Source organism: Talpa europaea (genome assembly GCF_964194135.1).
Source record: "Talpa europaea genome assembly, chromosome: 6".
Classification (NCBI taxonomy): domain Eukaryota; kingdom Metazoa; phylum Chordata; class Mammalia; order Eulipotyphla; family Talpidae; genus Talpa; species Talpa europaea.
Genome location: NC_140072.1, coordinates 45,576,973 through 45,592,233, shown reverse-complemented (window position 1 = coordinate 45,592,233; position 15,261 = coordinate 45,576,973). Strand labels below are relative to the sequence as shown.

General features: G+C 46.4%; 1 protein-coding gene across 1 annotated transcript; it reads left to right on the top strand.

Moving 5' to 3' along the window:
* Window positions 1–9,960: 9,960 nt before the first annotated feature.
* Window positions 9,961–13,666, top strand: LOC311171757 (antimicrobial peptide NK-lysin-like; the record flags this gene model as incomplete). The annotated part of the gene is made up of 5 exons (XM_084234816.1): window positions 9,961–10,012; window positions 10,932–11,023; window positions 11,408–11,509; window positions 12,558–12,726; window positions 13,656–13,666. The coding sequence occupies 5 exons, from the start codon at window positions 9,961–9,963 to the stop codon at window positions 13,664–13,666; spliced, it is 426 nt and encodes a 141-aa protein (XP_084090942.1).
* Window positions 13,667–15,261: the final 1,595 nt, after the last annotated feature.

The following is a 15,261-nucleotide window of genomic DNA, read 5'->3' as shown; positions in this document are numbered from 1 at the left end:
TCCCCACTCATGAGCTGAGACTAGAGGAAATTGTGCATCCAGAATTTTCAGTCATGTCTTGCTCATTGTAGAACTTTAGTACTTCAGTGGGGGCTGAGCAGAAGACAGCCCTTCTTAACTGACTCCACCCCAGATCACCTCACTGGCAGATAGGCTGGGGGGACATTGATGTGGGGTAACTGTGTTTCTGATTATAATCTCTTCCTACATGTTGACTCTGAAGTTTCTTTTACAAATGTGGAGACTAAGAATAGATATATATTTTTTAAAGATTTATTTATTTATGCATACAAGAGCTGAGGCACAGGCCTGAAGTGTGGGGGTTGAGAGGATTCACCAGAGACAGTGGTGAACAGAACACACAGATTGACTGAAGCAGACTACTGAGGGGAGCAGCTGGCGACTCAGGAGAGGTCTGCTGTGCCATGTGTGTTGCTCCCTGGCCAGCCGGGGGATCGAACTCGTGCTGTAGTGGCTGTGGACAGTTTCATAGGTTGCGTCTTAACCCCTTGCGCCACCAGGGAGGCCCCCTAGAGATATTAACTATATCCAAAGTCCCATGGACTTGGATCCCAGGCAGCCTGGGCTATGTACCGCCCCCTACATAGCTGCCCTTCTCCAAGGGATGGAGGTGCCCGTTCCCTTGTAACTTGGGGTAAATGTCCATCACAGTAAATTACTTGGGCATGTATCTTTGAGGATCAGTAACATTGATGTTCTTTGCCCACAAGAGAAAATGGGCAGGGGCACTAAAACAAGAAACTGACCGTGCTGACCATTTTCTCCATCCTGTGATGGTGTGAACGTGACTCTGCAATGTTCCCAGCATAAATCTGAGGAATGATGCAATAGCGGGTAGGTATCACTGGACATTTCTTGTAAGTTGAACAAACACTTGAAATTCTACCCCTCCCTTCTCTTTTCATAACAGGCGGCCTTACTTTGTCATGTGAACTCAGGTTTTCCACGTTCTGATCAGAAGTTACCATCCAGAAATGGTTAGGGCTAGCACATTATATAAGCTTCTCTTGTTTTTATTTTGGTTAAGAATCTTGGAACATTTATTTTCCAGAGGTAGATCCTTGGAGTTTACTTAACAGACTTCCAGGACGCTGCCAGGATCAGCTGAGATGGGCCTTGTCCTCAGCAATGGTCTCAACCTGGTGGTCTACAGCACAGTGTAAGCCCTGGGGGCTGCATGGATTACTAGTCAGAGCTAAAGTCCCAGACTTTGTGGGTGATTAATTTAAAAAAAATCTTTATACGGTTAAAGCTAAATAGTGTCACTCTATGAAATACTGTGTTAAATGGGAAAGACAGGTGAGGTGTGCTGCTAAGAACGTTGGAGGTATTGTCAGAGTGTGTTTGGTTTGTGAATGTCAGTTGGGATAAATACTGCTTCCATTTTACACATATTCAAATTTTGGACCTGGCTTATTGGTTGGGAACATTTTTTCTATTGTGTGTATCAGCTTCATCTGATGAAAGCATTATTTAGGGATTAAAGATATTGTCATACCAGGATTAACCGTCCACTCGAGGGACTCTCAGAATAAAAAATGCTCTGCCCATTTGCCTAGAACTACCAGCTGAGAGAGAAAGTCTCAGGATCCCTGTCTTCAGATCCCTGGGAATCATGTTGCTCAGGTGCCTAGTCTTGCCTCCAGACTCAATCACATGTCCCTCCACTATTTTTTTAATTGAGTATAATTTACATACAATAGAATGTACAGTTCTTAAGTGCTCTGTTGGGTGAGTTTTGACAATGTACCAAGTAACTCCATTACACCCCTATCGACATATAGAATAATTCCATTGCCCCAGAAAGATCCCTCCTTGCCTCTCACAGCAGCAGAACCCCTGTCCTTGGGACCATCCTCCTCCCCAAGCAACACCCCTCAGGGGACATGGCCAGATGAAGTCCTGAGGCTTCCTAGGATCCAGCCTTGGGCCAGGGAGGGTCCATTCTGGGGGAGGGTCCCAGCTTGCTTGAGTTTCATTCTGCTGCTGCTGTTGTAAGATGTCGGTCTTTCACTTTCTTGTTCCACACGGAACCAGCAATACTTTCGTACAAGCCTCCTGCAATACTGGCATGTGTGTGCCCAGCCCTGTGTAAGCTGTGCAGAGAGCTTAAGGCTTACCTGGAAGGAGCTGAGAGTCAGTGAAGAATTTGAAGCTGAGGATAAGGTGACTAGTATTGCAGTTGCCTTAATAACACAATTCCCTGCATACTGCGCCCCAGAAGAAAACTGGAGCATCAACTTGGCTCATTATAGATTTGGCTCCTGTTCCAGCACTTGGACAATTGTCTTGTTCCCTGGAGCTGCGAGCCTGGATTTGGGCTCCTGTGCTGAGGCACAGGACTCACTGTGTTATAGGACAGGGAGAGGGGCAGCCCAAGCCCCGCAAACCTGCCTATTCTAAATGGGTTCTGCCATCCGCCGCATCAACACAAAACATAGGAGACTTTAATGGGAAGGAACTTTAATAAAACTAGGAAACAATACAGGTAAGGCAAAGAGTCTAGTTTCTAAATGAAGCACCAAAAGTTACCCGTCCCCTCGTGGGTAAAAGTCCATCCAAATGGGATTGGCCCAGAGCAAGGCCCCAAGGCCTGCCACAAATCTAAAGCATCTTCCAGTGGGGACCCACAGAAAAGGGTCACAAACAACCAGACAAGCCCGGAAGGAAAAGAGCAAAATCAACATCAAGATAAAAGCTGCCATTGTCACCTCCCCATGGGTCTCACCCACATCTGTGTCACCCAGTCCACGACCAAAAGACAAGCGCAGTTTCTTCACGTGTCTCTAGGCTCCATCCTGCTTCCTTCCTCAGTCTCTTCTGCAGCTTCTCCTCTTCCTGCTCAGCTCCACCCTCCCTTGGGTGGGGCAGGGAACCTCCCCCTTTCCTGGGGACCACCCTGTTACAACTGCACATGCCTACTTTATGTTTGTGCCTCAGAGACTGCCATCCTTCCTGTTTTCTTTCTGAGGACCAGTGTCCTCAGCATCCCCTTGTTACAGCGCAACCCCGATATAAAATGGGTTGGCTGACTGTGGGTCCTCACCTGTGCGCTTTAAAGGGACTTATTAATACTCAACTGCAGGCACACACAAAAGGTTAATAAAAGGTTTATTTACAAGGGAAGGGGAATGAGGAAATGTACAACTCAGGGAGAAAAGATGGAGGTAAATTTGCAAATGTGTCCTACCTGTTCCACTGTCCTGGACTCCCATGGCAAGCTGAGAGCTGGCAAAGAGCCAAAAGCCAGGAGGCCAAGAGCTAGACCCAAGGTCCACGTGTCTGGTTTTATACCAAACCTGGCAGCTTAACCCCGTCCTCAGGTCCCAGCAACCCTCCCTTTGGGGAGATTTGTCATTTCCAGTTTCTTGATGGCTTTGGTCTGGAGTGGGGGTGGATCCACAAAGCCTGTATGGAAGTAGCTCAGGACATCCTTTCCCTCTAACAGCTTCAAAATCCTGTTGGATGCCCTCCCCCACTGTTTAGGTGATTCCCACCCGAAGAGATGCTTTTGCTAAACCGGGGATAAACTCAAGGAGGGGTCTATTGGCACACCTTAAAATTCAGAGCACTCAGGCTGGGACTTAATTTTTGGTTCAAACCAGGCACTAGTGTCTTGTGTGTGTGCTCATGGGCAAAGATCAGAGAGGGGCATGGACCCCGGGCCAGTGGGACCCCAGGTGAGGGGCAAAAGGGGAGTGTGGGCTGGTCCAGAGACTGAAGGTTCAACCAGCTGCTTTGAAGATGGACCCAAAGGAACCCAATGTAGACCCCAATTTTTTGAGAATAAAGAGACTTTTTGTAATCAAACATTTTATGGAGATCCACATGGTAAATTTAATACCTTTCATTATGTTAGTTGAGAAAATTCTAGAACAAAGCTAATTAATATTTATTACAATAAATATTAAACATTTTAATATTTCATATGAAATATAAAAAATATCTTAATATTATTTTAAATATTTCATATTTCCTTTATATACATGATATTTTATATTTGTATAATATTTAATATTTCTATTTTATGTGTATTTTAAATATTCAGTACTTTAACAAAATAATACAATTTTAAAAATATTAAACATAATATTCATATTTTGTTAACATTATATTTTATAAGGTAAATAATCATGCTAAATAATATTAATAATTTAGTGGGTTATCATGTTTGATGGCACCTTTACATGAATTTATGCTTTAAAACAGCAAGTACATGGCTTTTGAAAATGTTTTATATGTATGTTAAAACTTTACTGGCCTAGTTCCTGCTGTCTGCTTGGGATAGAACCCCTTGCATGAGCTGACTGCCTTCATGGACTTTGTCCTCCAGCACCACAGACTGAATCTGATAGGATCAGGGAAGCCTCCATCCTATGATGGCCTGGGGCACAGCAATTACTGGGCCCATCAGAGGCCTCCCTCAGGGATTGGAGCTGACAGACTGGAGGATGAAGGCTGCTGAGTTAGTCTCTGGGCTGCCATATGAGTTGTCAGCAAGTTGGAGTTATGAGGGACAAGAAAATATAAGGAAACAGTTAATGAAAATAATATCAATAACATTTATGGTAATAAAAATAAAAACTAACTTTTATTTTTCATTCTCTATATGCCAGGCTCAGTTCTAACTACTCTGTGATATTGTCTCATTTAGCCTTCATGGAGACTGGAAAGCCCCGGCAAGTTTCCAGATGAGGAAATTGAGTCACAGAGAGACAGTAAATAACTTGCTCCAGACCCACAGCTAGGAAAGGGCAGATCTGGATTAGGTCTACACTGGGCTAGCCCTTGCTGTCTCCTGCCACTCAAGGGAGCAGAATTTGCTGCATTAGGATGGTGACAAGTAACACTGTTACAGCGCAACCCCGATATTAAACGGGTTCCTGGCTGTGGGTCCTCACCCGCGCTTTAAAGGGACTTATGAATACTCTACTACAGACACACGCAAAAGGGTTAATAAAAGGTTTATTTACAAGAGAAAAAGAAATAAGGAAAATATACAACTCAGGGAGAAAATAGGGAAATAAAGTCTTTAATGCGTCCTACCCGATCCGACGACCTGGAAACCCAAAGTCACTCTCAGAGCTGACCGGACGCTGCGAGCTGGCGGAGAGCCCAAAAATGGAGAGACCCCAAAGCCCACGTGTCTGCCTTTTGTATCCACCTGGCTGCTTAACCCCACCCTCAGGTCCCAGCCACCTTCCCTTTGGTGGTGATGGGATTTGGAGTTCCCAGTGTCTTTGGCTTTGACCTGGGGTGGGGGTGGATTCCACAAAGCCTATGTGGAATTTGCTTTGGGACATCCTTTTCCCCCTAACAACATGACTCCCTCCTGCCCCTTGATTTCCTGAGTCTGAATATCTGACTCTGTGGCAGGACTAGCACAGGATTCTACCCTGGGAGTTATCATCCTCTCCACTCTTCTCTAGCCAGTAGAGTAGCTCTGCTTCTTGCAGAGCTACTGTGAAATGGGAGGCAATGAGAAATGTAGCAGACCACGCAAGGCCTAAGCTTGAGTTAGCTCAGGAGGACCAGTAGGGCTGTTGGAAAATTCCAGGCCAAAAAAATAAAGACCGGGTTCCCATCAAAAATAAGATGTATGTACCTTTTGTTCCTGAAACATGGGTTGTAGTGAAACACTCCGCTGCTTGGAACAGCACAGTTTGGCTTCTGTACCCGTGCTTGCTGTGGCAACTGCAAACTCCTAGGTGCGGTTTTTGGCTTTAAAAACCCTTATCACCCCCAACTCAGGGCAGCTCCCACAAGAGGGACAGTCACCAAATTTGATTTAGACTCTAGGCTGTGTCTAGGGGGAGACACACAACATTTTTTGAGGCCCCAGTGAGATTGCTTCCTAGCACACGCCGAGGCAGCTTTCCCCCAGAGCGGCTTTAGACACTCCTCTGAGGGAACATGAGACCAGAACTGTGCCTTTTGCCTTTTGTTCTGCAGATCTGAGTCTCTTGAGTCTTGGTGTCCTCCGGAGGTGAGTTTGTGTTTGAGCGCTCCTGGTATTGGGGACTCAAGGGAAGGCTGCACGCAGCATTACTTCCAGAGTCCAGGGACAGTAATGAGACAGCATTGCCTCCTGTGGTAGATGAACCCCTGTGCCTTCTTTGGTTCAACTGATCCGTCGGCTGACCAGTTGGTTTTTGTGTGGCCACTTGTCTCTGTTTTTTTGTCTCTTGTTTGTCCATTTTTGTCGTCTATTTCCCTTTCCTTTACAGATCAGGAACCATGGAACTTCCAGAAAGAGAGAGATGGTTATAACCTTCAGTGTGTGTGTGTGTGTGTGTGTGAGAGAGAGAGAGAGAGAGTGGTTTGTGTTCGACAGACCATAAAAGAACAGACCTCCATCAAAGGTGAGGAATCTTGCCTCCATTGGCAGGACTGGAAAAACCCTGTAAACCTAGAGTAGAAGAAATTTCAGGTAAAGCCCGGTAAGACTGTGACTTTGATGAAGCCTCATGGATTGGGTATTAGAAAGCTCACTCCAAGCCCTGTGGCATTTTCAACAAAGCCAAGAACATTCCACTTGGTTTTTCTGCCCTTTAAGTTCATGCAAATATAGGTGAAATTATTTAAAATTAGATTTGGTTTACTATTTTACAAAATTGGGATGAGGGTAGAGAAATCATGTCTCAGTAACTATATTAGTCTCTGGTCCTCTTCAGTTAGGGCTGTATCCTAAATGTTATCTTCTTGAGAAAGAAAAAAGTAATCCCTATTACATTTAGGACTGAAATATGTTGTATACCTTATTACTGCTACACCACCACCAAAGCCTTAACATCATGTCGGAAACTGTGGTACAGCAAGTGCAGACCTTCCATGAACTCTTGTTCAAGACCCAGGGATAGGATGCCTGTGAGTAAACGCTGAATGAGATGCTTCAGCAAAGGCCCTGGGACATGTTTGTCGGGTAACCGAACACTCTGAGACCTCAGAGAAGCATGAGTGTTCCTGTTCATTTCAAGATAGAGCCCTCAGTGCTTTGGGATCCTCAGGATGCCAGGGGATACAACCCAACTTTGCAGCCCTGCCAGAGATGGTCACACACTGCAGGTCCTGGGAGCAGTGCAGAGCGAACAGCGCCTACCACCAAGCACCTGACTGGTAGGTGAACGAGTTGATGTCATCGTTGGAGAGTAATTTGTAAAGCTATGAAGTCCAGTCATGGCCCACATGGGCAGAATATGGATACATGTCACTCCCCCAAACTCTGCAGAGACTGGTATGCCCAGGGAAGCGTGGGTCAGTAATGAAAAATCTAATATTGATGAAGACTGGCAGGAAGTATACCAACTTGTTGGTCACGGTGATTTTGTTATTTGATTATATGTGACCATTATTCAGTTTTTGTACTCAGTAATATTGGGCCTAAAACAATGAAAGAAAAGAAAGGAACACTTCTCCCCCTCCTCAAATATACTAGCAAATAAACCAATTTGTTAGTATAGACTTTGTCCTGTCTGGATTTTGTGGTGAGGCAGGCTGGTGTGAATAATCAGTACTAAGGGAGAAGCGGATGTCCCCAAACATGGAGTGTCCAGCTGGGAAATAAAGTTCCAGAAAGGTGGGATCAGTGTTTCCAATCCTGTGACATGAGGTAGGAGGGCAGTGGATGTGACAAGGGTCAGGTACTGGGACACCCAATGACAGCAGACAACATGCAGGTGAGGCCACAAAAGAAGCCTGAGTCATTTAGGTCGTTCTGGGATTCAGGTGATGGGTGGGGCAAGGGAGAGAGAGGGCTCGGAGTGGATTTTAAGTACAACATTGGGAAGGCCTGTGGATTCTCATCAGAATCGACATAGAAGTCAGAGATGGAAGTTGCCATTGGCTTTGGAGCATCTTAAAAGGAGAGGACCCGTATCTGACTCATGCTGGGAGGGAGAGTTATAAGAAGTAATGTGAAGGAGAGCAAAAGATGCAATAAAATGTGGTGTCAAATCATTAATTTCTCAGAACAAAATCCTGGGTAAAGGTGGGCTCCCCTTGCAGCCTGAGATCTTGAGTAAATGGTCATGGGCAGCTCAAATGAGGTCTAATAAACTCCTTGAGAAACTACTGATCTCTTTTTTGTCATACTCTGAACTGTGACTCAACTGGTGGTGGATATGTAGTCAGGAGTGTGTCTCATAGCAACAAGGAGAGGCTTAGAGCCAGTCCTCCCATTTCATCTGTCATTTTTTTGGCCAGAGTGGTGCATCCAGGGACTTCTGTCCAAGACACAATGCAGGGCATGCCAGTCATTTCTCAACAGCTAGTCAAGCTTCTGGCTTTGCCAGACTGCCCAGGCACCAGAATTGGCCCTTTGAGTGAGCTGATGCACGAATAGTCTAGCATTATTTTGGCATACAAGGAAGTGCATCCAAAATGGTGAGAAGATACTATAGTATGTGAGGATCTTTCTAGTCATCCATCCATCCATCGATCCACCCACCCAATCCATGCATCCATCCTCCCCATCCATGCACCCGAGCATCTATTCACCTATCCACCCATACAAAAGTAGACAAGAAGCCGATTGCTTTCTTCTGATGAGAATTTTTAAGATCTACTCCCTTATCAACTTTCAAATATGCAATACCGTATTTTTAAGTACAAACACCATGCTCTGCGTTACATCCCTAGAACTTACTTATACCTTATAACTGCAAGTTTGTGCCTTTTGACCCCTCTTCACCCGTTTCTGACATTTCTCCCAACCTGTCCCTCTGGCAACCACCAAACTGTCCTATGAATTTTTTTTAATAACAAAAAATATTATACTAAAACATAAGACTTACCGAGGCTTCTAGACAGGCCATTCATAATGATCACAAGCATTTTCTTGAAAGGAGAATTTTATACTTGGCAGGGAAGTCGCAGTAGTATCAGTCAGGACTGGGATATTTGCTGGATGTTTCTGTTTTGGTACACAAGCTTGTCCGTCTATACCCATGTTAGACAGGGAGTGGGGGGCATATTCTAAAGGACTGGCTTGCTGCTCTTACCTGATGCGGTAGGCTACCATCAGAGGGGAAAGGAGCCCATAACTTTAAAATAAAACCACCTCCTCCTCCATCTCAGAAAATAATAAAATAAAAAACATCCTCAGCCCTGCAGCTAACCCTGACAAGTACCTTCATTCACAGAGCTTTATACTTAAACCGCGATGTGGGAAATGAAAAAAAGCAGAGGGGCCCCATTAGAAATGTTTCGAAACATCCGGATGATATTTCTAGCCTCTGCTCATGCTTTATTTTAGAGCAGTGTATCAGGACAAGACAGATTTTCTAGTGAACATTTCATCTCCAAAGGACTAAAGATGTGTGGACATTTATTCTGCAATGCTTCCAAGACTGTGTCCGTTAAAATGAAAACAGAAAAGGAAGATGTCTTGCTGAAACAGGAGAAGCAAAGCCCACTTGATGATCAGATGGATTTAAATACTATTCAGGGTGCATAGCCTCTTCCATGCTCTAGCTGTTTCTGTGGCTTGGGCTTTGGTCTTCCACTACTCGGCCACATCATCACCGAATGGATCATCTGGGTTGGGTGCATTTAAACTGAACAGTTAGTTCTGAACTGTACTGAGTTCTACATGATATTCAGATGGGACCCCAGAGGCCTGATCCCCTACATACACCACATAAACACTTCCTGGATATCTGGTTTTATCTAGTCCCCCACAACAAAGAAAGATGTGAGTCATCTTCTGGGCCCCTTTCCGCTTCATTAGTGTAGGTTCACATAATTGACCCACATAATTGGGAGGAACAGTGTCTGGCTGTTAAACGGAAGCAGTTCTACGGGGTAAACCTAGAAACAGAGGCAGTTGGGTATAGGGGAGAACTTGGATTCTGGAGTCAAACAGGCTGGGTGCAAATCCCTGGGCCTGTCCTGCCCTAGCTGTGTCTCCTCAGGCAATTCACTGGACCTCTCTGCCCCACCATGACCACCTGGGCTCTCCTGCTCCTTGTCTCTGTGCTCCTGGACACCCCAGGTAAGGACATTCCCCTCAGTGTAGATCCTGACAGCTCTCTTCCACACCCATTTTCTTGGGCTCGATGAGCTCTGAGCACGGGTCTGTGGGCACTCCAGGTCCCTGGGCCCTTCACCATCGTCATGGCAGCTGGGTCTTTTTCACAGATCCAGATTCAACCCCAGTGAGCTGGTCAATGGGGAGAGACAACCTGAGGAGGGGTGTTCTAATCCCGACTTCGCCGGTCATGCTGTGTGGTCTAATAGCTGCCCCCACACTCCCGTTTCCTCTATGGGTCTGTGTCTCTTTATCTGTGTCATAAAGATCGTTGGTCCTCATCAGTGTGTGTGACGTTTTCTCTGGACCATACTGACTAGGATTATGGCAGCAGGGCTGGTGAATGAATATCATTCAAGACTCACTTTCTGTTTCACATACCCTGTTCTGTCTCAGTCTGTGGGGGTTCAGTGTGAGCTACAAGGGCCTCCCTAAGGGTAAGGACACTTCTGGAAGGGAGTGTGGTTTGGGTTGAGCCCCTGACATGAATTCTTTTTGGAAAGAAAGAAAAAAGGAAATCTCTTGATGGGAGATGAGAGAAGCTTTCTTTCAGATCAGCTCCCAAATCTGTGTGTGTTTGTAGGAGAGTGTGTATTTGTGTGTGAGAGAGACAGAAAAAGAAAGGGTAAGAGAGGAGGTTTAGAGGTGGCAGAGGGTAGTCTTTTCCTTCTGGCTTTCCAGAATGAACTGGAGAGCATGCCTTTGTTGCTGAGGATGGGTTGAAGCAGCCCACAGCAGAGTGTGAGGAGAGGCTTCCTGGAGGACAGCCTCCGTGCTTTTGTCCTGGGTCCTAGTCACCCCTCTGCATCCCTGTCATCCAGGAGAACTAGACTGTTCTTCCCCTTCAACCTGTTGAGTGAGGCTGATGCTCTTCCTTCCCTAGGTCTTTCTTCCTCTGAGAGCTCTGACCAAGCGCCAAGCAGCCCATGTGAGGGAGAGCCGTCCTGCCAGAGCATGATCCAGGAGGACCTCCAGGTACATATGTGATTGGCTCCTGGTCACTTCCTGCAACCCCTTCCTCGCCTCTCTGGGAAATGTTCCTGGGTGGAGGGAGGTGACCTATGTATTTCTGGGTGCTCCCCAAGAGGGTCCTCCAGGTCTGACCAGACAGCAGAAGAGCGTCAAGTGCTGGATTGGAAAAGGTATTATGGGTTTGAGGGCAAGTTCTGACGTCTCTCTGCCCATCTAAGAGTATCAGGAAGGTGGACAAGGGCCGTCCAGCCTGGTTCAGGCCCTAGAGTACAGAAGGAGCATAGGTGACCCTGTCCACCCTTGTTCCACCCTTAACACTTCTTCTTGGGCACTCAGAGGCTCTTGGAATGTATAAGAGACCACCATGTGGGCTTCCTTTCCTGACAGGATGAGCTGCTGACCAAAAGTGAGTGGCTGCGCATCTCCTGTTCGCCCTGTAAAAAAATAATCGAAAAGTTGAAGTCACTGGCGGGAGAAGATTTAAATGAGGTAGGCTGGTCAATGTAGCTGGCGGGGGCTGGGTGGCCCCTAGCACCGCTGTCCTGGGCTGTTGCTGGGGTTGGGGATAATCTCACCTTGGGCCAGGACTTCTTAGACGAGGTCTGAGCCCCTCTCATGGATGCGCTTCAGGGAATCCTGTGGAATGTGACATACTGGGAGTGGGAAAGTGGGCGGACATGCACTGTGCCCCCGGATTTTATGTTATTCTCAAAGGAAACTTGTCCCCAAGGGGAAGGCACCTTACCTGCTGGCCTAATGTTAGAGCTCCGAGAGGCTGTTCCTGAGGGTTCTGGGCAGTACTGATAAATCCTAGATCTGCCTCTCCTGGCTGCGTGCTCGTGCAGGTGCTTAGTCTCAGTTTTCCTTTCTGCGGCATGGGATGCTAGAAATCACTGTCTGGTAAACGCCCTAAACCCTTTAAATAAGTGCAAGAGTGAAACGTCCTTTAGCTCCACTTCTGAAACTGAAAGCATATTTAACCAGTGGCATGTTACTACCAAGGAGCATCGTTCCACCCTTGCTCCCTCTTCTTTGCTCCCCTAACCTGGCACTGCAGGGCTTCCCTCAACTGAGAAAACTCAGATATATTGTCTGCTGAGATGGCAGTAGAAGACACCTCAAAATCAAATCAGTCTAGGCTCTGAGCTCTGACCCTCCTCACCTGCCCCTAAGGTGGAGGCCCCCACTAGGTGCAACCCCCCTAAGTGTACCCTCCAGTCTGTCCTAGACCCAGCAATCTATGTAGGCAGAGCCTTTAATGTGGGTCTGGCAGCCATGGGCATCATTCTCTACCCGAAAGATAGGGACAGGTGTGCAGGGGGCTGAGACCCTGGTTGGGCCAACTGTCCTTCTCTCGAGAGCCCCTGCTGGTCAGAAGGGGTTTTGGGGAGCAGGTATGGGGCCTGATCTTGCCTCTGCTTCCATGGCCATTGGGCCACCCAGCACTCTTGTGGTTAGAGCTGCCCAGATACACTGGGTGGCAGAGCTGGGTGGGGCTGGCTGGATTCCCATGTCTGCCCTGGCATTGCTCTTGCAGGACAGCATCGCTCAGGCTGCGACCCAAGTGTGCAGCAGCATGAAGCTATTGAAAAAGCCCTGCAAAAACATCATGAAAAAATATCTCAGTGTCATCTCCGAGGACCTCATAGAAGGCAAAGATGCCCGTGACATCTGTGTGGACATAAAAATGTGCAAACCTCGCGCAGGTAAGTGCAGAGGTGACAGCAGCGACTCCGACCTGAGGGCACCAGCCTCCCCCAGCATGTGCACCTGGTTTAAAAATACACCTGTCACAAGCAGTTCATATGTGTCCCTCCAAACTTCCTGGTGATGGTGCATCACTCCTCCTATTCCCAGCACAGAGAGTGTGGAGATGTTGGGTAGGTGAACTTGAGCTAGAAATCCTTGAGAAATACTCATTAAAAGTTGGGACTTGAGAGACAGGAAATCCTGGGTTAAAATCTGGTCTTCATTTTGCCTCAACTGTGTGACCTTGGACAAATCACTTAACCTTCCTGAACTTCTGTCTCCTTATCTTTGAGGGGGGCAATTGTACCATTTCTGAGTTTGGAATCAGGATTGAATGAGATGATATCAAACAGGCTTGTCACCAAAGAAATGTTCTCAGATCGTGATATTCAGAAGACATCAGAGCCCAAATCAGACTCGATTCCTCCAGCCCAGCTGGGGTCTTTGGGGACAGGAGCCAGGGCCACATTCTTTCCTATGATCTCAGAGGCCAGCGAGCTGGATTTGGCTATCCTGATGGGCAGAGAGGGCTCTCTGGGTCTATTCCCTCAGGGCCACCCAGCCTTGCCTGGGGAAACAGGCCACACTGCAGGAGAAGGGGCTAAGAAGGGGCTCGTGATTGGCTCTGGCAGCCCACTGAGCACTCACTCATGCTTTGGGACTTGAAGCTGGCAGATCTGAGACCCCCAAGTAGTGTGAAGACCCTGACTTTTCCTTTATTGCAAACTGAAGCTTTTACATTCAGAGCCCCATGACCTCACTGGCTCCTGACTGATTGCTAGGATGTGACTCTGGGTATGTTGAGCAGGGACTGGTAACTCTGACCCCTTGTTTCCCCTGAATACCCTCTGAACATGCCCACAACGGTCTCTTCTCTCCAATCCAGGTCCCATGTGAGCCTCCACCTTGGGGAAGACCACGGAAATTCCAGCAACCTCTGCCAGCTCCTTCCTTCCTAAAGCCAGAGTCTACCCTCCAGTCCCTCTCACCTAACTCCCACTACTGACCTTGCCCTCTCAGGAGAATAAAATGTCATGGAGGCTTAGTCACAGCGTCTTTTCCTTTGGCAGAGTTGAGGGGAGGTGCTCAGAGCCACACTCGGGTGACTTGCCTTCATTCAACAAATATCCGTTGGGTGTCCACACACTTTCTAGCTCCTTGGACCTAATGATGAGCAACACAGACTCAGCAGCTTTCACACATTACAGTCACCCCCACTCCCACACCCCCATGGAAGGTTCCGCTTTCCGAGGATTTGCTTTAAGTTACTGGTGGTCCATGAGGGTAGAGAATATATACAGTAGTTGTTTTGAGAGAGGGCCCACACTAACGTACTTTTTATTAAGACATTTTGTTTTATTGTTGTTAATGTCTTACTGTGCCCATTTTGGAAACTGAGCTTTATCATAGTTCTGCGTGCATAGGAACAAAACAAAACAAAACCTGTCAAGCTCAGTATAATTCTCAGTTTTAGGCATCACTGGGGTCTTGAAAGCTATCCCCCATGGATAAGGGAGGACTACCTTAGTCATGAGATACTTAATTGAGCACTTGCCAAACCCGCACTTTAATCTAAGAGGCTGGGGTACAATGTGATATGCCCCCAAAAGCTCCCAGACCAACTAGGGAGGCCAGCAGGTTGGAGTTATCTTGTTTATAAGCAATAAAAGTCCATGCTTGGCCTACCCAAGGTAGACAACCTTCTTTTGGTCTTTTGGGGAAGCATATCACCTAGGCTTTTTTGGAGGGTTGTAAGCTCATCCTGACTTAAATAAAAAAAGTAATTTATTACCTTTTTGTGTACAGTGTCACTAGAACTCTGGTCCTGCTTTCAGCTACTCTCAGTTCTTCCCATCTCTGCCTAGGGAAACTGACCTCAGGCTGGCTTCCTTCTTGGCAGCTGAGATGACTGCACAGGCCAAACTTTACATCTTCACAGTATAACATCAGAAGGGACAGAGTTCTTTGTTAGTCTCTCTTCTAGTAGATCGCGTGGAAGAGAAAGGAATCTTCTTTCCCAGATGACCCAAAAGACATCTCCTCGATTCTTCTTGGCCTGTGTCGGTCGGGTGACCAACTTGAACCAATCACTACGCACAGGGGTGTGGGATACACTCATTAGCATAAGTCCAGTCAGGGTGTACCTCTGGGGCTAAAATGGGGTCACCTTTCCCTGATCATTTGGTTACAAATGGACATGAAAGTTTGGGAGAGATTGTTGCTGGAAGAGGGGAAGGTGGATACAGGCAATGAGGAGCATTCAATCAAAAAAGAAAAAGAGTTAAAGGGGGTCTCGATAGTGAAATCTAAGAAAATTTGAGGATCAAAATAGATCATGACAATAACTTATGGTAACTCATAAGTAAATTATAATCTATGAATTCATATAGATAAATAATAAATTATACATAAATAATAAAATAAAAATAATAAATACATCTATATAGATAATAAAAAAGGAATAGAAAAGAAAAATGCTTCTTTATTGTAGA